We start from the raw sequence: 23,369 nt of genomic DNA on the forward strand, positions 1-23,369 counted from the left end.
ATGGCCCTACCATCTTTAGCAGCATGAAAAATGACATGATGTATTATGTGAAATGAGTAGAACACACGCTGTAGAAATGGGCTTAGAAATCCACCCATTCCTGCCACTTAACTGAAAGCCTTAGGGAAGTCTCTTAACCTTACCAGTTTCCTTTGGTAAACAGTAAGGTAATATTACCTATGTGGTTGTTGTAAAGATTAACTTAATTATATAAACAACCTCCTACCAGTCCGCCCTCATTTAAAGGTAGCGCCCATTGCCTATTTTTATTTTTTTTTTAAACAAACAAGTAAGGACCACTTTTTAAAAATTAGAATAAACAGAACAATTACAATTTGATAACATGAAGCTTTCAAGTCATTTTTACAGCCAGCACCTCATTTAGCTTTTTAGGATATGAGTTAGGAGCCTCATATTATTTCATTTTTCTGTGAATAAAAATTTAATTATCTTATTGTAGCATTACCAGAGTCTCTTCTGCTTTCCACAGGTGAAGTTGATTACCACTTCCTTTTTGCCATTCTCTCTTCTCTGAATTTACCTCTAGTCTGATACCTTTGTTTTTGTTTTTTTTAAGTGTGAATTACCAATATGTCTGTGAAGCAGTGTAACCAATGTCAAAAATAAAAGTCTGTGAAAGACTGTTGTTTTTGACATTGGTTGCAGTGCTTCATTATTTACAGATATTTCTAATAAGAATGAAATTTAAACTATTTCGCTTGCAAAGTTAAGTTTAATGAAAGTAAGTTTAATTTTAAATTAAAAATTGAGGTTAACTTCAAAAAATTATTTATACCAATGACTCTTCAAACTTGCCAATTAAAACAAATTTTTGAGTTATCAAATCTTTACCCTTTAAAATTAAACTTTAAACTTTCTAGTGGGTTTAACCCACTGATTCACAGTTGATTAGATCGGCAGCTCTGGAAATCATAATACGCTTCACAGACATTACACATTACTACAGTAAAGTAGTTAGCATAATGAGCAAGTTTGGGCCTAAGAAAGATTTTTCTGGTAAGCTTTGGAAATCATTCTAAAATGGATGTTGTTGTATAAGTTCTATTTTGGCAGGGGATAGTTTATGAGAATAATTCTAATAATTTGCTGTGTATATGGATATTTATAAATATGTGAATTTTTAAAATGATTCCTTAAAGACTCATGATTGATTATTTATCCAGCTTGCACAAGGGATATACTGTGCCTGTCCAGAACGAATGAAGATTTCTCACCTTTGGCTGGCGCTGGAGTGGGGGTGGAGGAATCACTCAGGGATTGTTGTGTTTTCTTATATATATGTCATAGGTCTGTGCAGTTGTCTCTTACTCCTGGAAATATTTTGGGAATTACCTTTTTCTAGAGGACTTGCAACATATAAGAGCTTTCTTAAAGTGCTGCTTATTCGGTAGCTTTACAGCAATTAAATTGCTTTAGGAAAGTTGGGTGTTAATGGTTGTAATTGGTTACATTTTTAAGTTTTGGAAATGCCTTATTTTGTTTCCTTATTACTTGTGCTATAGTTTCTATCTCCAAGTGAACATTTGGTTAATTTATTTTTATTGAGTACATATCTCTAAAATTGAAGAGAAAAAAACCCAAAACAGATTTCTTTTGGTTAGCTAAATGTCAGTTGCTTAATGCAAAAGATAAAAATACTTTTCTGGGCTAAACCCTGTGTTTTCTGTGCACTTTCATGTGTGTTATCCCATGTGATCGCACTGAAATCATAGGAGGTGGGTTGCACAGGTGTCACTTTGTTTTAAAAAGCAAAAGATGGCTGCCTTGGAGAGTTTAAGGGCCTTGGCTATGGTTACACCTGCAAATTCTCTAAATACATAAGGTTTAAAGATTTTGTGGCCCATTTTCTGATTTATCTATAGCCTGTCCGTTGTTGTTCTGGATAAAGTGTTCTCCATTATCATTTAAATGCAGCTTTTTTTCTCTTTATTAATGAGGAAATATTGATGAAACTACTAAATCTCTATAAGGAAGAAATAAATCACTAAATTTGCAGTAGGATCCAAAAAAATACTGAGGAAAATTAACTTTAGAAACTTAAATATTCAATAGCTATAATTAGCTAAACTATTGAACAGGTGAGCCTAATACAGTTTTTTTAAAGTATTACATGACCTAAGAAACAAAAATACTTATAGTTAAAAAATGTAAATTTTATTCTTACTTATATACAATAATACTTTGGTTTTCACTGTTGAATCTAACTTTTTTAAAAAAGGATTTATTGCCCAGATTTTCAGGATTTTTAAAGCATAATTTTGGAGGGAGAAGACTTTATAGATAGGGCACAGAAGCTAGAACTTATTAAATATATAGGGGGAAAATTGAAAATGTTACTAAATAAAAATAATAAAGCAAAAAAAATGGCCAAAATCAAATGACAAACAGCAACTTGGGGAAAAATTAGCAAAACACATGCTAGATAAAAAGCAAGTTTTCTTAATGTGTAAAAAGCTATTCCTACAAGCATGAGTATGAATATGGATGGTTAACATGGCATAACTGCAGTATTTAAAAATTTGAAGAGCTCTACCTGTTTATCAGTAGAGGACTGGCTTAATGAAATGTGATTATCCATTTTATGGAATATTATTATGCAGCTGTTAAAAATGATTATCCCAGAAAGTGTCTGTGATAAGCTGTTAATTAAGACAGGTACCTCACAAAATAGTGTATATAAAGTAATCTCTTTTATTGAAAAGAACAAATCCTTGAGAGACATATATCTATATAGATATATATCTGTATGTTTGTATGCATGCGGTTGGAAGACACTGGTAAACTAAGATTGATAGGTGGGAAACATTTACAAGGGGGTAGGGATTCAGTCGGAGAAGGCAATGGCACCCCACTCCAGTACTCTTGCCTGGAAAATGCCATGGATGGAGGAGCCTGATAGGAGGCTGCAGTCCATGAGGTCGCTAAGAGTCAGACATGACTGTAGCCTGCCAGGCTCTTCTGTCCGTTAGAATTATGACTTAGAAAATGATGCAAATTTTGTTTTGATTACATATTCTTTTCTGTGTTTTCAATTTTTTGCCATATTCATGTTATTTTCATAATTTTTAAAGTTCAGAAAAAGCATTGTAAAAGTTCCTTAAATTGCGTAAATTGATCTTTATAAAAAAACTAAAAAAGGAAAGTTAAAATGATCAAATTTGGCTTTGTCCTTCTAATTATAAATGATGATTATTATAGCAAACTCTGAAAAAGAGAGCTCATATTTTATCATGGCTGCTCCTACATCAGTCTTTTGCATCTTAAGTGGCATCAATATTCCCTCAGCTGCTAAAGCCAAAAAATTAAAAATCTGCCTTAATTCTGGTCTTCCCTCATCCCCAAATCCATTTCCTCAGACACAGCCTGAATCCCTCCACGTCTGTCCGTGGCCACTGCCAGCACCCGTGCAGGCCACCGTCTTGATCTTGCCTGGATGCCTGCACTTGCTCGCTTACTTCCAGTCTTGCTTTCCCATAGTCCGTTCTTCCACAGTGTCCAGCGTGAACTTTAATAATGCAAATCACTTCCTATTTAAAACCCTAGAATGAGTTCCCATTGCACTTAGAATAAGTCACTGCTTGCTCTGTCCTACCAGTCCTGGGTGATCTGCCCCTCTGTCAGCTCTCCAGTGTCCATGTCACCACAGCCACACAACCAACCTCTGTTTTCATACTTTGCAGAGTCATGTCCCCGTTTAGGGCACCTGCAGAAACCATTCCCAGGTCCTCACTGACAGATTCATTTTTATCTTGCTCATCTGCACTTGGAAATCTCCTCTTTAACGTGCTCTTCCCAAAAAACTCATCTAAAAAGGCTCCCCATCAGACTCTGTCACATCAGCTTGTTTTATTCTCTTCTTGGTGCTTAACATTACATGGTAATTGTGCCATTTTCCACATTGGAATCCTACTCTTAACTGAAGTAGGTCATCTTAAATTCCAAGAAAGTACATTTTTCCCAAGGACCTTAGGAGAGCATTTTCATTTTGAATGAGGGCGGCAGGGAAGAGACCATAAACATCGTGATTGTTTTTAAATTGGCATTCACGGGACAAGATGACACTCATCAGAACTCTAAGACTTATTTTGTACCAAGAGTAACCCCAATCCATAAAACCCTGGAATCCCCCCTACTAGTTCATTGCTTTGTTTCACAACAGCTCATTTCAGACCAGATCTACCTGAAAAGTCTAGTCTTACCTTAGTCTAATATAGATTGTCCTAAGTCTTGCCTCTCCCCTTTCATTCCAGATTCCTCTGTTTCTTATATATTCTTTTCATAACATCACCAAACCCTATCCTCAGTGGGTTAAGAACAGCAGTGTTTGGTTGTGATTTAGTCACAAAGTCCAACTCTTGCAACCCCATGGACTATAGCCTGCCAGGCTCCTCTGTCCATGGGATTCTCCAGGCAGTAATACTGGAGTGGGTTGCCAGTTCCTTCTCCAGGGGGTCTTCCTGACCTGGGTCTTCTGCATTGCAGGCAGATTGTTTACCAACTGAGTTACAGGGAAGATCCAAAGAGCAGTGTTTGGGGCCTATTAATTACGTAAAATTCTCTGAGCCATCATGTTTGCACTGAACCTTATATGAAATATAAAGCCTAACCATTTCTGGGTCGGGAAGATCCCCTGGAGAAGGGATAGGCCACCCACTCCAGTATTCTTGGGCTTCCCTGGTGGCTCAGATGGTAAAGAATCTGCCTGAAATACAGGAGACCTGGGTTTGATCCCTGGGTTGGGAAGATCCTCTGGAAGAGGGCATAGCAACCAGTATTCTTGCCTGAAGAATCCCTTGAACAGGGGAGCCTGGCAGGCTACAGTTGATGGGGTTGCAAAGAGTTGGACATGACTTAGCAACTACAGAAATAGATAAAATGAGAGTGGCTATTATTTCTAACTTTGAAATGCTATTTTAATATTTTCATTTTAGCATTTCATAATGTTTTCTAACATTAAAGTTATCAAAAGCTACATTTTTGTGATGGCACTCATTTATCTGATTATTTCCTTAATGGTAAAATAAATATGACTGGATGGTCTCAAAATATTATACTCATGTGTTCATTGTGGCATTTTATAGAACTAACACACATTATAGATTTTAAAAGTTAGTTATGTTTGTCAGTGCTCATATTTTGAATATTCTACTGGGAAACAGTTTTACTATCAAAGTTCCACCAACTATTTGCTTAGTATTTTGAAATATTTTGTGAATGTTCGTATTAGCATTAGGAGACTACCAACGGTTCAGAGCATGTAGTTTACCCATTTTGATTATTTTTACTTTGTGAAAGGTTTTAGGAGATAAGTTACATTTCTTTTAGTATTTTTTTCCTATAATAGAAAGAATCTTAATTACTGAAAATATTCACACTTGTAAATTAAAGGTAAACATAAACTGAAAGTGTCAATACATATAAAATATTTTAATTATAATAAACCTTACTCAGAATACTTTCAGAATTTGGATTACAGTAATATTAGAAGTGGATTTGTTGCCCTAATATATAAATGCATCAAACATCAAATTATGGCCTCTACTATGTGAGTATCTCTTTGAAGGGGTGGTGGTGGTTTAAAAAAAAAAAAAAAAGACAGTTTTATTTCCCCCTGTAGATCTTATTCTCTGTTTTCTGGTTAGAGAGATGAATTTCAGCATGCGGAAAAATAAATAACAGAGAACGTGTCACCAGGCAGCATATAGCTAATTATACACAGATGATTCTTTAGCACAATTTTATATAAGGATGTCAGTGAGAGTCAGAACAGAACAGACGTTGATTTCATTGTAGTAGGTAATGTTCCGTTGAGGACATCTGTCTTTATTGCTGAATTTTCCTCAACAATTTATGCTTCCTCTTTATTTCTATTGTCCTCTTTATTCTTTAGTCATAATTTTTCCTTATCTTTGTGTTTTCAAACCTCTAGTTGCCACACTATTTCATAACACTGTTTTCCACAGTCTTGGAAGCATACGTTGTAGGCAGAAGGCAGGAAAATGAGAATGCAATAGCTGGTAGCTTTATTCTCCAGCATCTGTTCAGAGTAATCCCATAGTCTGTCTGTTCTTCCCACAAGCTATACACACATTTTTGTTTGTGTGATACTTCTTATGTAAAAATTCAAAACTAAGAAAACTACCATTTCAAATGACAAAGTAGTTTAACTAACCATCTAGTTTCTTTGGGCTAGTTAGATTTCCATTAGATGGTAAGAAAAATATCTAAATTTACCTAATGTTACTTAAAAGAATGCGTTATTATTAGCCCTGATTACCTTGATGTCATCCATTTGTTGGTGTAACTGATAGCTTTCCAGTAGTAATTGCTATGTAGCTTTGTATCTTAGAATTAGTGGTGCCAAATTTTTAGCTTTCATGGACCGAGGAAAATTTCCCCAGTTATTGAGAGACCAGCCTTACATTGCCAGCATTTTTTTTTTCCATTAAAAAAAAAAAAAAGATGCTCAAGAAAACAAAAAGGAAAATTACCTCCTATCATTATTCCATTTAGAAAGAAAAAGACATGCTTAACATCACAAAAATAGGAAAGTCATAGATTCAGAATTTAAAAGTCATTAAATTGAATAAAATTTAGCCTTCATAAAAATTTACCATACTGTCCATACTTTCCTCATTTCACCTCTAAGTTCTTAGAAATCACAACCTCAGACTACCTCAAGTATATAGTAGAAAACTATATGATTAACCCAGCGAATATGTTTTTTCTTAACTTGGCTTTAAGAGGGCAGGTGTATGGTGACACTAATGTAGGATTATATAAATTAGGGGGAGGAGGCAATAAAAACACCCTTTAGCTAATGTTTGTTTTTTTTTTTTTCAATTTTATTACATGAAACTTGAACTGAGCACCTCTCTTTCTTGGCAGAGCCTTAGACTTTGAGGTTGCACAGGTGCATAAAGCAAAATCTGTCTCCCTGAGGATTTAGAATCAAGTAGAAGGGAGAAATCCTGGCCATTCTGGTTATGGAAAGAGACTATTGTATAGCATACAGAGAATCAAAGACTTGGGGTCTGTACTGATTTCATTTGTCTTGATCTGTAGATGAGCCATAAGTAAGTGTTAGTCACTCAGTCGTGCCCGACTCTGCAACCCCATGGACTGCAGCCCACAAGGCTCCTCTGTCCTTGAGATTTTCCAGGCAAGAATACTGGAGTGGGTTGCCATTTCCTTCTCCAGGAGATCTTCCCAACCCAGGGATTGAACCCAGGTTTCCTGCACTGCAAGCAGATTCTTTACCAGCTGAGCTACAAGGGAAGCCCCAAGATGAGCCATAGACCCATACAATGCAAGGCAGAAGAGAGGGCAGTGCCAAAGAATGTTCCAACTACCATACAATTGCACTCTTTTCCCATGCTCTCAAGGTAATGTTCAAAATCCTTCAAGCTCAGCTTCAACAGTATGTGAACCAGGAACTTCTGGAAGTACAAGATAGATTTAGAAAATGCAGGGGAACCAGAGATCAGATTGCCAATATTCACTGGATCATAGAAAAGCAAGGGAATTACAACACAACATCTGCTTCACTGACTATGCTAAAGCCTTTGTCTAGATCACAACAAACTGTGGAAAATTCTTAAAGAGATGGGAATACTAAACCATCTTACCTGTCTCCTGAGAAACCTGTGTACAGGATAAGAAGCAACAGAACCGGCCATGAAAGAACAGACTGGTTCAAAATTGGAAAAGAAGTATGTGAAGGCCATATATTGTCACCCTGCTTATTTAACTTCTGTGCAGAGTACATCATGTGAAATGCCAGACTGGATGATTCACAAGCTGGAATCAAGACTTCTGGGTGAAATATCAACAACCTCAGATACGCAGATGATACCACTCTGATGGCAGAAAGTGAAGAACTAAAGAACTTCTGGATGAGGGGGAAAGAAGAGAGTGAAAAAGCTGGCTTAAAACTCAGCATTCAAAAAATTAAGATCATGGCATCTGGTCCCATCTCTTCATGGCAAATAGATGGGGAAAAAGTGGAAACAGTGGCGGACTTTATTTTCTTGGGCTCCAAAATCACTGCAGATGGTGACTGCAGCCATGAAATTAAAAGGCACTTGCTCCTCGGAAGAAAAGCTATGACGAACCTAGACAGCATATTAAAAAGCAGAGACATTACTTTGCCAACAAAGGTCCGTCTAGTTAAAGCTATGGTTTTTCACAGTAGTCATGTACCAGATGTGAGAGTTGGACCATAAAGAAGAATGAACACCAAAGAATTGATGCTTTCAAATTGTGGTGCTGGAGAAGACTCTTGAGAGTCCCTTGGACTGCAAGGAGATCAAACCAGTCAATCCTAAAGGACATCAACCCTGAATATTCATTGGAAGGACTGATGCTTAAGCTGAAGCTCCAACCACCTGTTGTGAAGAGCTGTCTTATTAGAAAAGACCCTGATACTGGGAAAGATTGAGGGCAGAAGGAGGAGTGGGTGGCAGAGGATGGGACGGTTGGATGACATCACCAACTCAGTAGACATAAGTTTGAGCAAACTCCACGAGATAGTGAAAGACAGGGAAGCGTGGCGTGCTGCAGTTCACAGGGTCTCAAAGACTCAGACACAACTTGGCCACTATAACAAACATAATCAAATCTGACTGTCGTCTTGGATCTTAAGTAATGTCTTGGAATGATGTTATATGTTAAACTCTTACAGTAGTGGAATAATTATATCTGAAATCAAAGGAAAGGAATGTCTGGCAAACTATTAATTTTATTAGTGAATTGCCATTTGGAAGATGGAACATCCTATGCTTCTGTTCCACCCCGAGGTTTATTAGAAAAGTGTCTGGATGTGGAGTCCTTGTCTGTAACTTCCACCACTCCAATTTTAAAGGACTTAATGTGAGGATTTATAACAAATGGATTTGAGCTACCCCAAGAGTTCTAGAAGCTACCAAATGTGATGGTATGTAACGAGCCCACTTGGTAAGGAGAAATATCTCTGTGAACAGTGGACATATATGCCTCCAGTATACATTCCCAAGCCCATCCTCATTAGCAGTTTAGACAAGCTAACAGCTTCCAGCTGGAATTGATGTCAGCATTTTTTATGTAAAAGTAAGTTAGCTTTATCAAAGGTCTGCACTTACCAGCAAATTACTTATAGTGGTAAAATCATAAATAAAAAATAAATTAGCTTCAGCATCCATCAGTAGGGGTTGTTGTTGTTCAGTTGCTCAGTCACGTCCAACTCTTTGCAACCCCATGGACTGCAGTACACCAGCCTTCCCTGTCCTTCACTGTCTCCCGGAATTTGTTCAAACTCGTGTCCATTGAGTCAGTAGGTATATATTTAAGTAAAGTAGAATATATCCATTCAGTCAGATACTATGCATTCAATACCCCACAACAACAATGATGTACATTGATTGACATGGGAAATGTCTGTGAAAAAAAAAATGTAATGTATATTTAAAGCAAACAAGTAGAATATGATTTTTTTTTTAAGTATGATAAAGTAAATATATGAGCATGCTCACACATCCTAAAGTCACTGGAATATTTTCTCATTAGTACTGCCTTTTGGTGGGGTTCCCTGACCTAATGGTAGGATATTCCATGTGCCCCATAATGGGGAAGAAACTACATTCAGCTTATTTTCAGTCTGTTGAAAGTGGTTAGCAGGGGGGCCTTACCCAAAGAGCAGCTGGAAAACAGAGTTTTAGCATATTTGAATCTCGAGAGCAAATTCGTTATGGAATTAGAGAGGACTTAACACCTCAGTCTTTGTAGCCCTGAGCTTATCCTCCAATCCAAGATAGTCAAGTACAAGGATAGCAGTATTGAGGGTGAGAATAAACTAAAATAATAGCTATTCAGTTCCAATTCTGTCTAAACTAAATACCTGCAAAGTGGAACAAGATCTGGATAATTTTTAAAAAGTTACGATGGGCCCTTGGTTAAAAAATTTCAAGTATGAAAATTCTTTAGCCGTATAATCCACATGCTACTATTCAGAAACAGTTAAGTATTGGATTATGAATTAATTCAGTCAAGTGACTGCCCTTTAAGACAGCTTTCCCTGGAAGGATAGCCCTAAGGAGATCAGTGCTCCCCAATCAGAACTTCTGTGCATGAGCTACAGTGGAATCATGACTAGTCTTAGTCCCTGGAATTGTAGTTCAAGTCTTAATGAGGTCTTAGGCTAGAAACTTGAAAGATCAGCACTGTGCAAACCTTTGCAGGAAGGAAGCATTTGTAATAAGTGAAGCTGAAATTGCTTAGTCTCGAAATCAGTTAGCTTTGGGAATACATTTAAATGAAACAATCATCATGAACTTTCTAATTATTTTTTCCTAATTTGTGCTAAAATCCAAAAGGAATAATATTGGATTGTCTGCTGTTCTGAATTAAATATCCTCGTGTGCCCCCTTCATTTGCAAACATAAGTAAAGCTTTACCATGATATATAGAACATGGGAAATTTTTTTTCTTCCAAAACTTGTTAACTCTATAGCCCCAAGGAATAAGCTGTATTTTGGACTGTGAACTTGAAAGAGTTTGTTCACTAATCAGCTAATCAGAAATTATTCAGGCAAGAATCCTCAAGAAATTTCTTTATTGGCCCATTTCCCATTTTATAAAGAAGAGCAGGCAGCAAGGAAGAGTAAATTTAAAGTCTGTAGCAGGACTTTATAACTATTTAATGTTTTGCTTGTATATTCATCTGGCAGTTTTTTAGAATTGTTCAGGTCTATAAATTCTTTGTTACATTTGATGATATTAAGAAAACAGGTGCATTTGTTAATGTTCTAAATTGTGTCTGGGAAGTAACTGTAACATACAACTTCAGGTACCTGGATTTAAGATTAATTTGAGGGGGTATACCATCAATCCTGAGCAATCCTCCGGCTACTTGATTCATTATAAGCTCTGGCGAAAGAGTTAACATCTCTTTTGAGTTGAATCTCACAGGATTCAAACGTGAGTAGAATAGCATCATTACTACTGTACTTCCTTTCTGTGGTGCTGTTAACTATTCCCAAGAGAGAGAAGGGAACCACATAACGCCCATTGCTTATCAGAGTTATAAGTTCAGTAAATAATTATACCTTCTTGCTTTTGAGTGCGGTCAAATGAGGAAGTATATTACAGCTGCTAATAAACTACATTCAAATTACAGTCTCTAAAGCAACAAAACAGTAATCCACATTTTCAAAAGAATCATAGCAACTCAGTTTTTTAAAAGACATGTTTCTAATTGCGGTTGCCAAAATCAGTTATTTTCTGATGTGATGTTTTATTTTCAAAGAATTATTACCTTTGTAGAATTGTGATGTTTTAAATTAAAAGTTGAGACACATGTATTAAATAATACTCCAATTTAAAATGGAAGAACTGAAGATTGGAGGAAATAGAAATAAATGAAATGAGGATGATACCAAAGTTTGAAGTTCTGTTCTAGGATTCTTTGAACCAAACACTTGGCAGCTCTTCACATCATGTTAATTGCCTTTCTGTGTATGTATTTCCATATGCTGAGTCATCATTTTGGCTTAATATGCAGTCACTATAACAGGATTGGCAGTATTTAAATATTCTTTCCTTTCATGCTTGCCTTATGGAATTTATAGTTTCTGAGCACAAACTGTTATTTTATCTTTAAAACACTTTTCTAAAATATTAGTGCTTGTAAAATAAAAATAAAGAACATGATTTCCTTTACTGTGACAACAGAACTAAAGTTAAAGATATTTAAAATCCCTTGCTCTCAAATGAAATTCATTTTGACCTTACTTAATATAAAGATGTAATGATGCCTTATCTGACTTCTTGAAACCCTTTCAGGACTTACATTTAAGAGCCAGTGTAACCATTGATCTTATAATTTTACTGAAATATATTAATTTTGTAGGTTGAAAGAATGGCAACCAAAACTGTACTTTCATATAAGCATAATACATGCATTTGAAGCCCAGCTTCCTTTCTGTTCATATGACATATCCTTTGCTAGTGCTTTTAATGTTTTGCTTCCTATATAATTAGTGATACAGTGCTGTTTTCCTTCTGATACGAATGAGTGCAAAGACAGAGAAGGAGAGAACATATATGTGTGTGTGTGTGTGTGTGTGTATAACCCTTTTTAAAATCTTTATCTTTTAACACATTGAAAAATTTTCAGTGTGTATCTGATATTCTCTTGATTAACCACATTAATAGCAGAGAGCAAATACCTGCATACAAAAGTAATTTGAATTTTATTTAGAACCTGTACTGCTCGTTTTGCATCTGAGTGCCCTCCCACACCCTCTGATACCCTGAATTTGAACCAGTCCCTGAAGATCTGGAAACGTGCCGTCCTCTTCCTTCTCTAGCATGGAGTCATTGTTCCCTCTTGCTTGGTTTTGTAGCTTTGTTTTTTATAGATTCTCTGGAACATGGAAATTTGTAATTTTGCTAAATAGGCTTATTGACTTTGGTCAGTGATGAAACGGTTAGAATAAAAAAATAATATGTCATGACAGCAAATTAATGACCAATTACTCTATGCATTTGCCATATGTTAATAAAATTTGAAAGTAGCTGTTCATCCTATTTGGATGACTGGCCATTCCTTTTACCTAAGCCAACCATGAAAATAAAAACTGACTCTTAGTCCCAGAAGTTAGTAAATGTAAGGCATTTTCTAAAATAAATATTTTCAGATCTCTGTCTTTTATTTCTTTTTATTAGGTTTACTATATAAGTCTATGTTTTAGAAACAAAACCTAGATTTTTCTAAAAAGAAACGGAATGAGAGGAAGGCATGCCGTGTCAGATACCAGTTTGTCGTCATTATTTTCCTTTTCCTGAGTGTCCTTAGAAGCCCTGCGGCAGAAGCAGTGACGGAACAGAAGGGTTTACCCAGGGTTGTGAATGCCCAAGATGAAAAACAAAGCAGGTGGGAAACCTAGGGCCCACCAATAGCAGTATGTCAGTGGAGCCAACTAAAAAAAGAGGAAAGCGACAAATCCACAAGCCTCCAGGTGCTGTTTTTGATCAGTTGCTGAGTTGTGTCCGACTCTTTGTGACCCTGTGGACTGCAGCATGCCAAGCTTCCCTGTCCTTCACTATCTCCTGGAGTTTGCTCAAAGCCATCTCATCCTCTGTCACCCGCTTCTCCTGCCTTCAGTCTTTCCCAGCATCAGGGTTTTTTCCAGTGAGTCGGCTCTTTGCATCAGGTGGCCAAAGTATTGGAGCTTCAGCTTCAGCATCAGTCCTTCCAATGAGTATTCAGGGTTGATCTCCTTTAGGATTGACTGGTTTGATTTCCTTGCAGTCCAAGAGACTCTCAAGAGCCTTCTCTAGCGCCACAATTTGAAAGCATCAATTTAGTACTCACCCTTCTTTATGGTCCAACTCTTAACATTCATACATGATTACTGGAAAAACCACAGCTTTGACTAGACGGACCTTTGTCAAGAAAGGGATCTCTTTGCTTTTTAATATGCTTGTCATAGCTTTCCTTCCAAGGAGTAACTTTCTTTTAATTTCATAGTTGCAGTCACTGTCCACAATGACTTTGGAGCCCAAGAAAATAAAATCTGTCACTGCTTCCACTTTTTCCCCATCTATTTGCCATAAGGTGGTAGGACCAGATGCCATGATCTTAGTTTTTTGAATGTTGAGTTTTAAGCCAGCTTTTTCACTGTCCTCTTTCACCCTCATCAAGAGGCTCTCTAGCCTCCAAGATTTGCTGCTGCTGCTGCTAAGTCACTTCAGTCGTGTCCGACTCTGTGCGACCCCAGAGACGGCAGCCCACCAGGCTCCCCAATCCCTGGGATTCTCCAGGCAAGAACACTGGAGTGGGTTGCCATTTCCTTCTCCAATGCATGAAAGTGAAAGTGAGGTCACTCAGTCCTGTCCGACTCTGTGCGACCCCATGGACCGCAGCCCACCAGGCTCCTCCGTCCATGGGATTTTCCAGGCAAGAGTACTGGAGTTGGGTGCCAGCTTCCACTTAACCTTGTAGCCTTCTCTCCTTCCCGCCTTCCCCTCCCCCGACTTACCAATCTCTGGAGCTTCCTCCAGTTCCTGGCTAGCCCTTCTGCTATGAGTCTCTCACTGTCTGGATTCTCTCTCCATTCTTCCCTCACTATTCCTTACTTACCCTTCAAGAATCAACTCAAGACTCTTCTTGAAGAAGCTATCTTGATCACTACCATGCTGGATTGCATGTCCTGGCTCTGGGCTCTCAGAACACTCCACACATTTAACTTGGCTCTTATCGTATGTGATTAGAATTATTTATGCTTAGGTCTTTCTCTCCCATTATACTAGAAGGCAGTTAAGAGTGATTTCTTCATTATAAAAATCCTTGGAACCTAATGTCCTACTGTAGTCCCTGGCAAAGAGTTCAGTTCAGTCGCTCAGTCGTGTCCAACTCTTTGCGACCCCATGAACTGCAGCACACCAGGCCTCCTTGTCCATCACCAACTCCCGGAGTTCACCCAAACCCATGTCCATTGAGTCAGTGATGCCATCCAACCAACTCATCCTCTGTCGTCCCCTTCTCCTCCTGCCCTCAATCTTTTTCCCAGCATAAGGGTCTTTTCCAGTGAGTCAGCTCTTTGCATCAGGTGGCCAAAGTATTGGAGTTTCAGCCTCAGCATCAGTCCTTCCAATGAATATTCAGGACCGATTTCCTTTAGGATGGACTGGTTGGATTTCCTTGCCATCCAAGGGACTCTCAAGAGTCTTCTCCAACACCACAGTTCAAAAGCATCAATTCTTCTGTACTCAGCTTTCTTTAAATGGCAAGAATACACAGAAGAACTGTACAAAAAACATCTTCATGACCCAGATAATCACGATGGTATGATCACTGACCTAGAGCCAGACATCCTGGAATGTGAAGTCAAGTGGGCCTTAGAAAGCATCACTACGAACAAAGCTAGTGGAGGTGATGGAATTCCAGTTGAGCTATTCCAAATCCTGAAAGATGATGCTGTGAAAGTGCTGTGCTCAATATGCCAGCAAATTTGGAAAACTCAGCAGTGGCCACAGGACTGGAAAAGGTCAGTTTTCATTCCAATCCCAAAGAAAGGCAATACCAAAGAATGCTCAAACTACTGCACAATTGCACTCATCTCACATGCTAGTAAACTAATGCTCAAAATTCTCCAAGCCAGGCTTCAGCAATATGTGAACCGTGAACTTCCAGATGTTCAAGCTGGTTTTAGAAAAGGCAGAGGAACCAGAGATCAAATTGCCAACATCCACTGGATCATGGAAAAAGCAAGAAAGTTCCAGAAAAACATCTATTTCTGCTGTGTTGACTATGCCAAAGCCTTTGACTGTGTGGATCACAATAATCTGTGGAAAATTCTTCAAGAGATGGGAATACCAGACCACCTGATCTGCCTCTTGAGAAATTTGTATGCAGGTCAGGAAGCAACAGCTAGAACTGGACATGGAACAAGAGACTGGTTCCAAATAGGAAAAGGAGTTCGTCAAGGCTGTGTATTGTCACCCTGTTTATTTAACTTATATGCAGAGTACATCATGAGAAACGCTGGACTGGAAGAAACACAAGCTAGAATCAAGATTGCCGGGAGAAATATCAATAACCTCAGATATGCAGATGACACCACCCTTATGGCAGAAAGTGAAGAGGAACTAGAAAGCCTCTTGATGAAAGTGAAAGTGGAGAGTGAAAAAGTTGGCTTAAAGCTCAACATTCAGAAAACAAAGATCATGGCATCCAGTCCCATCACTTCATGGGAAATAGATGGGGAAACAGTGGAAACAGTGTCAGACTTTATTTTTCTGGGCTCCCAAATCACTGCAAATGGTGACTGCAGCCATGAAATTAAAAGACGCTTACTCCTTGGAAGGAAAGTTATGACCAACCTAGATAGCATATTCAAAAGCAGAGACATTACTTTGCCAACAGAGGTCTGTCTAGTCAAGGCTATGGTTTTTCCTGTGGTCATGTATGGATGTGAGAGTTGGACTGTGAAGAAGGCTGAGCACCGAAGAATTGATGCTTTTGAACTGTGGTGTTGGAGAAGACTCTTGAGAGTCCCTTGGACTGCAAGGAGATCCAACCAGTCCATTCTGAAGGAGATCAGCCCCGGGATTTCTTTGGAAGGAATGATGCTAAAGCTGAAACTCCTGTACTTTGGCCACCTCATGCGAAGAGTTGACTCATTGGAAAAGACTCTGATGCTGGGAGGGATTGGGGGCAGGAGGAGAAGGGGACGACAGAGGATGAGATGGCTGGATGGCATCACTGACTCGATGGATGTGAGTCTGAGTGAACTCCGGGAGTTGGTGATGGACAAGGAGGCCTGGCGTGCTGCAGTTCATGGGGTCATAAACAGTCGGACACGACTGAGCGACTGATCTGATCTGATCTGATCTGATAGTCCAACTCTCACATCCATACATGACTACTGGAAAAACCATAGCCTTGACTAGACGACCTTTGTTGACAAAGTAATGTCTCTGCTTTTCAATATGCTGTCTAGGTTGGTCATAACTTTCCTTCTAAGGAGTAAGTGTCTTTTAATTTCGTGGCTGCAGTCACCATCTGCAGTGATTTTGGAGCCCAGAAAAATAAAGTCAGCCACTGTTTCCACTGTTTCCCCATCTATTTCCCATGAAGTGATGGGACCAGATGCCATGATCTTTGTTTTCTGAATGTTGAGCTTTAAGCCAACTCTTTCACTCTCCTCTTTCACCTTCATCAAGAGGCTCTTTAGTTCTTCTTCACTTTCTGCCATAAGGGTGGTGTCATCTGCATATTAGGCATACAATAAACGTGAGCCTGAATGAAAACCAAAATATGGATTTTCAGTTTCTGGAAGGGAATCTATTGGTCAGGAGAATCATTAGCTTTATTTTTTATTTGAATTATCACCTGTGTTTGACATTTTAAATAGCCTTCCAAAAATAAACCATACCCAAGGGTATGACCGTGTCTCAAGAGTCACTTATGCGTATTTGTGTCAGTGCATGTTTGGGACTAACTCTTTCTAAAAAGCATTTCACTAAGATAAGGCACAAGGCAATCATTTTTTAAGTGTATCCATTTGACCTCTTTCAGATTTGAATTACATAATTTTGTTGAAATTTTTGAGCATAAATTAACTAGATCATGGAATAATACATGAGTGCCTTAGAGAATAGGTAATATTGTATGAAGGGAAACATAAGAAAGGACATCAAGTAAATGGGGAGGAAGTTTGAAGTGGGTTGGAATGAGTGTTGGGTCTTATATCCAAGAATAATGTTTTATAGAAAATATTATATGTAAAATCTATAAAACCTCTGGACTTTTATGTATTAAATAAAATGTTGAAAGGCTTTATGTGGGATCTGGAACATGGTGGGGGTATCTTGGTCTGATTTTGTTTTATATTCTAACTGGAATGGGTGTGTATCTCTATGTGGCACCTATACCTTCTAAAATATTTGTTCATCAATAGCAAGCACATAACAACTTCTTTCTGACTTACATCAAAAGTAATTTTCCATTTGGAGATAAAGGTCAAAGCTTGAAACCAGTAGCCAAGGAAAAGAGCAGTGAATATTTTAAAATATATAAAGTGATCTGTTAGCTAAGATGCCGTTATTCAAAAGCTGTCTCTTTAGCTTCTACTACTTAGAGCTGCAAAAACATGGAATTAGTCTGACCCATAACTCTTCACTCTCTTCTCTTCTGTAGTGGGATTGGAAGGAACTGGCCCTGGGCCTCAGGAGGAAGCAGTATTTTGGCAGAATTTGGAACTCTGCACTTGGAGTTTATGCACTTGAGCTACTTATCAGGAAACCCCATCTTTGCTGATAAGGTGAGATTCTCCAGTCAACCCAGCATTGCAAAAGAGTACTTGTAGGAAAAAAATATACTCTCTGGGGAGATTTAGGCATATGGAATGTGGGAAAGAACAACCAAGTCTAATGGAGCCTTCATGAAATGTTGTTACATGCAGCATTGCTTGTAACCAAACTATAAAGCACTGTTTCATGGCACTGTCTAACTCAGCGCAAGAGGGCCTGAATTACATGTCTGATTCTCTGCACCTCCAGTAAGTAACTTTACCTCTCTGAATTTTTTCCTTTTTCTCAAAAACATAGTGTTTTGTGGACTACGTGACCCACACACGTGAAAGACTTTTTTAAGCTCGGTTTTACAAATGCAAGGTAGCAGTTGAATTGATTTTTAATTTTCAAGAAACACACTCACCACCCCAGCACTCTGCCCTTATCTAGCTTTCACCCCGCTTTGTCTGCTCGCCTTTACAGCAGAGTCCCTTGGACACACTGTCTGCGTCTGTTGTCTCCTCCGCCTGACTCCCACTCCCTGGAGCGCTTTCCTGCCCGGCTTTTGTCCCAGCCACCCTGTTGCCACGTCCAGTGGCCTTTCTCGCCTCTGCGTCTTCCTCGCCCTCTCAGCGTTGATGCACTGGATCACTTCCTTCTCCAGGAGGCTTTCTCTAGCCCTGGAGGCAGACACACAGTATTCCCCTAGGTTGCTTTCTTCTCAGTCTCTTCTGTTGGATCCTCCTTATCACCCCAACCTCTACACACTGGAAAAGCCCAGAACTCAAACTGGGGGCTCTTCTTCTTACTCTCACTCTCTCCGTTATTCTCCCCAGTCTCATGACTTTACGTATTATCTGTATGCTGACTGCCTCCACGTTTGTAAGTCCAGTCCCAAGCTGCCCCCTGAACTCCAAGCTCTGTAGCCAAGTACCTATTCAACATCTTCACTGTGAGGTCGCTCAGACAAGTCCCACTTAAAATGCCTCACACCTGCCTCTACCCTAGTCTTTACTCTCTGGGAAAAGACACCTAAGTTTACCCAAGGGCTCAGACCAGGACTCTTGAAGTTATCATGGTTCTTCTCTTTTATAAACCTCAGGTCCAAACCATCAGGACATCTTTTGTGTCCCATCCCCTGTGCTTTACCCTGGTTCAGGGACCCATCATCTCTCACCTGGACTGTGCAGTAGCTTGTCTGACTACCACGTCCTCTCTTAACCCCTCAGTCACACTGATCCTGTAAAAATACAAGTTTTCAGTGGCTTTGCATCTTACTCAGATTAAGATATGGTTTGAGAAGCCTGCACAGTGTGGGTCTGGCTACCTTTGCTTCCTCACCTCCAGCCTCGGTGGTCTTGCCAAACCCACTCTCTTCTCAGGGCTTTTGTGGACTTACTCTTCCATTGCTCTGCACTACTTCCTCTTTTACTCTTTTAAATTTGTGCTTAAACACTCTCCCAGTAACCTCCCAGAGCACCCTAACTGAATGCAGCCTCACCACCTCCTATCACTGTGTCCCATTACCCTTTTGTATTTTTTATAGCTTTTATTACCACTTGACGTATTTATTTGTTTCTTAGCTGTCTCACTCCACTGGATGCAAACTCCAAAACAGTAATGACTTTGTTTATCCAGTATATCCACTGATACATTCTACTTCTTTATATGGTGTCTTGCATATGGTAATCAATGTGACTGTATTCACTTACTGTTATTATTTGTAAGCTGGTGGCAACTATCTTTGTTCTAATACGGCATCATTTAAATCAACTTTGATTCTAACATGGAAAAAATGTAATCAAGAAAGAGAAGAATGGCACTAAACTTTTTTCTTTAGATTTTTCATAGTAACATTTCATTTTCTGTTGTAGGTAATGAATATTCGAACAGTACTGAACAACCTGGAAAAACCAGAAGGCCTTTACCCTAACTATCTGAATCCCAATAGTGGACAGTGGGCTCAATGTAAGTCAAGAGTTAAGCCTTGTTTCAGCTCTTTTTAGTACCCAGCACTGTTCTAGTAACAGAGAAAAGGAACACCAAAATAGCCCAAATCTTGTTGGAGAATCCTTAGAAAAGAGGAAAGTTCCCTTCATAAATAAGCTTCTGTCATAAGGCAGACTATAAATGTTACCAGGGGAGCTAGATTGTTTTATTTTTCATGCATAACTGTGAGCCTGATCATCTGTAAGCACATTTAAAGGTGTTAATCAGAAAGGGAAGATCTGGTCAGGGTAGTGCAGGGATGATAGCCTCTAAAAAACTGATTATGCAGATAAGAAAAGTGTTCCTTTGTGCTAATGACTAGCAGGATTTGCCCAGAGTAGTTAGAGCATTCTATTTCATAACATTTTCTCTTTCTGCTTGGCTACAGGATGAAAGCGGAGCCTGAATCTTTAAGGGCTGAGAAATTGAAGGAGCAAACAGGGTTCTTTTCTTTAGTCAGTTTTAAGGTGGCAGATAAAGGCTTCTCGCCAGGAGAGCTACCTTTACCATAGGAGAAAGTATTGTGCTAGAAGCCCTCACTTAAGATCCTTAGGGACTTTGACCAAGGCTATAAAGACTCAGAGTAGCTGAAAGAAATGTTCTCAGGCTGATTGGGGAAAACAGTGGTAGATTAAGCAGCACCTGAAAGCAAATGAAGAGTCCTAAGTGAGATGTCTGGCAGTGCCAAGGATGTTAGCGACGCCTTGAGATTTTACTCAAGTTTTTTCTTTATATTTAAATAGGGTATTAGATGAGTATGCCTCACTGTTACTTTACAAGTATTTTTCTTAAAGAATAATTTAGTAGGAAAAAATGCGCTAAAATCTATGTCTGCATTAGTAATGTCTGTGGAAGGCTTGGCATTGACATCATAACTCCACAATCAAGGTTGCCACTTAACCTAAGCATGGTCTGCTAGGTCATTAGATGTTCTTTGGACCTCTCAGGGGATCTCCACAATCAAAGCTATTTTTATAATAACACTTTCCACTGTGTTGACATTTGCAGTTATGTTGCAAAAGCAGTAGTGGGTAAAACTGCTGAAGCCATGGTGAGAATCATGTCAGAGACACCAGATCCTAACAGGCAAACCTCAGAAACATTGCAGGCTCAGTTTCAGGCCACTGCAGTAAATCAAATATCACAATAAAGCAAGTGACACAAATTTTTTTATTTCCCAGTACATATAAAAGTCATGTTTATACTGCAGTCCATTAAGCCTGCAATAGTACAATATTATATCTAAAAAGCAATATACATTCCTTAATGTAAAAACGCTTTATTGCTAAAAAGTGCTAGCCATTTTCTGAGTCTTTAGCAAGTCATAGTAGCATCAAAGATCACTGATCACAGTTGATCATAAAAAATATAATAGTAGTGAAAGACTTAGAAATATTGGAAAATTACCAAACTGTGTTCCAGAGACAGGAAGTGAGCAAGTGGTGTTGGAATAATGATGCCGGACTTGCTGAATGCAGGGTTTTCACAAACTTCCAACTTCTAACAAACTCAGTATCTGCAAAGGGCAGTAAAACGCAGAGCAGTAACATGAGATTTGCCTGTGGTTATGTCCTTCACTACAGATAACCACAACAAATAAAAAGATACCACTTTCACTCACGAATGCTGTTAATGAAGCAAGACATTTACTGATTCTAGTAAATCTCGATCACTGAGTAGATCACATCCTTGTAATATTCTGTATGATTAAATGAAAAAGACACAAAACGCTTCTGTTTCATGATGAGAAACCTCATAGAAAAGCACTTGTGTTGTGATTTGAGTTGCAAGCTGAACTAGCTGCCGTGCTGTTTCATGGGTCATCATTTTTACTTGAAAGAAGTGCTGAAGACAAATTGATTATTTGGGTAATTGGTAGATGTCACAAAAATGAGCATGTTGCTTCAGGGATAATGAAGAGTGTCTCTACCAAAGATAAAACTTGAGCTTATAATTAGAATTTTGAAACATTTGCACATGTCACCATAAACTTAATGCCTTTCACCAACACTGAAAGATTCTTCTGCTAAGATTGGTGATGATATAACAACTATGGTTTTTGTGATGCTATATAGTCAAATGTATCATCATCTGGAAGATGTGCATAATTCAGGGAACCAGTATGTCCCAAATGACCATGCATGATGTTGCAAAATCATGTGTGAGGAAAAGTGCATTTAAAGTGCAAGATGGCCCAGTGGATTTTAATGTAATAGTGCAAAAATTCATTGATGTGATTTCTGACTCCACATTGTAACTGTTAGAAACTTTAACCACTTGTCAAGTTTTGCTGTAGTACCAAAAAAATTATCTGCTATTATCTGAAAAGACTATCAAAATACTCTTTGCTTTCCAACTATACAAATGTGTGAGGCTGCATTTTCTTCATATGTTTCAGCCAGAACAACACATAGCAACAGATTGAATGTAGAGCAGGTATGGAAATCCAATTGTCTTCTAGTACAGCAAAAGAGATTTGCAAAAATGTAAAACGGTGTCTGCCCACTAAGTTGTTTTTTTTTTTTTTTTTGTAAAATATAGCATATTCTTCTGAAAAGCCTATATATTAACATAATGGGTATGTTATTACTTTAATAAAATATTTTCAGTTCTGTTTTAATTTCCAATATGGTAAATATTGATATGCATGCATGCTAAGTTGCTTCAGTCATGTCCAACTCTACTGCATAGACTGTAGCCCGCCATGCTCTTCTGTCCATGGGATTCTGCAGGCAAGAATACTGGAGTGGGCTGCCCTCCAGGGGATCTTCCCAACCCAGGGATCGAACCTATGCCTCTTGTGTCTCCTGCATTGGCAGGTCGGTTCTTTACCACTAGCACCACCTGGGAAGCCCAAATATTGATAGATATTACATAAATAAATTCTTCAGCATGCTTATTCATTTTTAAGAGTGTTAAAGCATACTGAGGTTAAAAATGGGAGGGCCACCATAATATTTTGGAAAAATAGAACTTGAGTAACTTTCTCAATTCAAGATAACTAGATATGATTCTCTGAAAGGAAAACTACTTTTAAAGTTATCCTCATGAAAGATTTCAAAAGTTAAAAGCCTCTGTGAGTTGCTCTCTCCTTCCTGTGTTGTAGGATTCAGAGGTCACTATGAAGAAGGACAAAAAGAGTCAGTTATTCTGGAACATCTCAGTTTCACCTTTTGGGTCACCAGTGTACTATATATTTGTCCATGCTTCCTGGCACAAAGGGCCCTTTGTAATTGAATTGCTTATGGGCCAATTTCCTGATGGAAAAACAAATAGGGTTCATGCATCTCCTGCCTTTCTTCCCCCATCCCCATCCAATGTTCCAGCCACAAGGAAGATGCACTTTTTTTTGTTCATTAATCAAGTTCTGCTTGGCCATATCTGGGTCTTGGCTTTTGTGCCTTTTCCCTCAAGCCCTTTTCCTGTTTTTCTAACTCTACCAAGAGCCAACTCAATCACCCTTTTTTCTACGTGGCCTTCCTCAAGACACTGTTGGGAATTGTTCACCCACCCCTCCTCTGCTTGCCCCCATCTTCCTCCCCCATCCCAACACTCTGGGTACTTTCCTGTCACAGTCCTTTTCC

The 23,369-nt window shown here is 38.6% G+C and overlaps 1 protein-coding gene across 1 annotated transcript in view; it reads left to right on the forward strand.

Moving 5' to 3' along the window:
• MAN1A1 (mannosidase alpha class 1A member 1) overlaps positions 1-23,369 on the forward strand; it is a 173,315-nt gene that overhangs the window by 128,777 nt on the left and 21,169 nt on the right. Inside the window, exons 7-8 of the mRNA XM_027551103.1 lie at positions 17,702-17,825; positions 19,671-19,764. Of these exons, the coding sequence (XP_027406904.1) occupies positions 17,702-17,825; positions 19,671-19,764 (218 nt within the window). The remainder of the gene's footprint in view (positions 1-17,701; positions 17,826-19,670; positions 19,765-23,369) is intronic.

This window comes from Bos indicus x Bos taurus, chromosome 9, assembly GCF_003369695.1.
Source record: "Bos indicus x Bos taurus breed Angus x Brahman F1 hybrid chromosome 9, Bos_hybrid_MaternalHap_v2.0, whole genome shotgun sequence".
NCBI classification, from domain to species: Eukaryota; Metazoa; Chordata; class Mammalia; order Artiodactyla; family Bovidae; genus Bos; species Bos indicus x Bos taurus.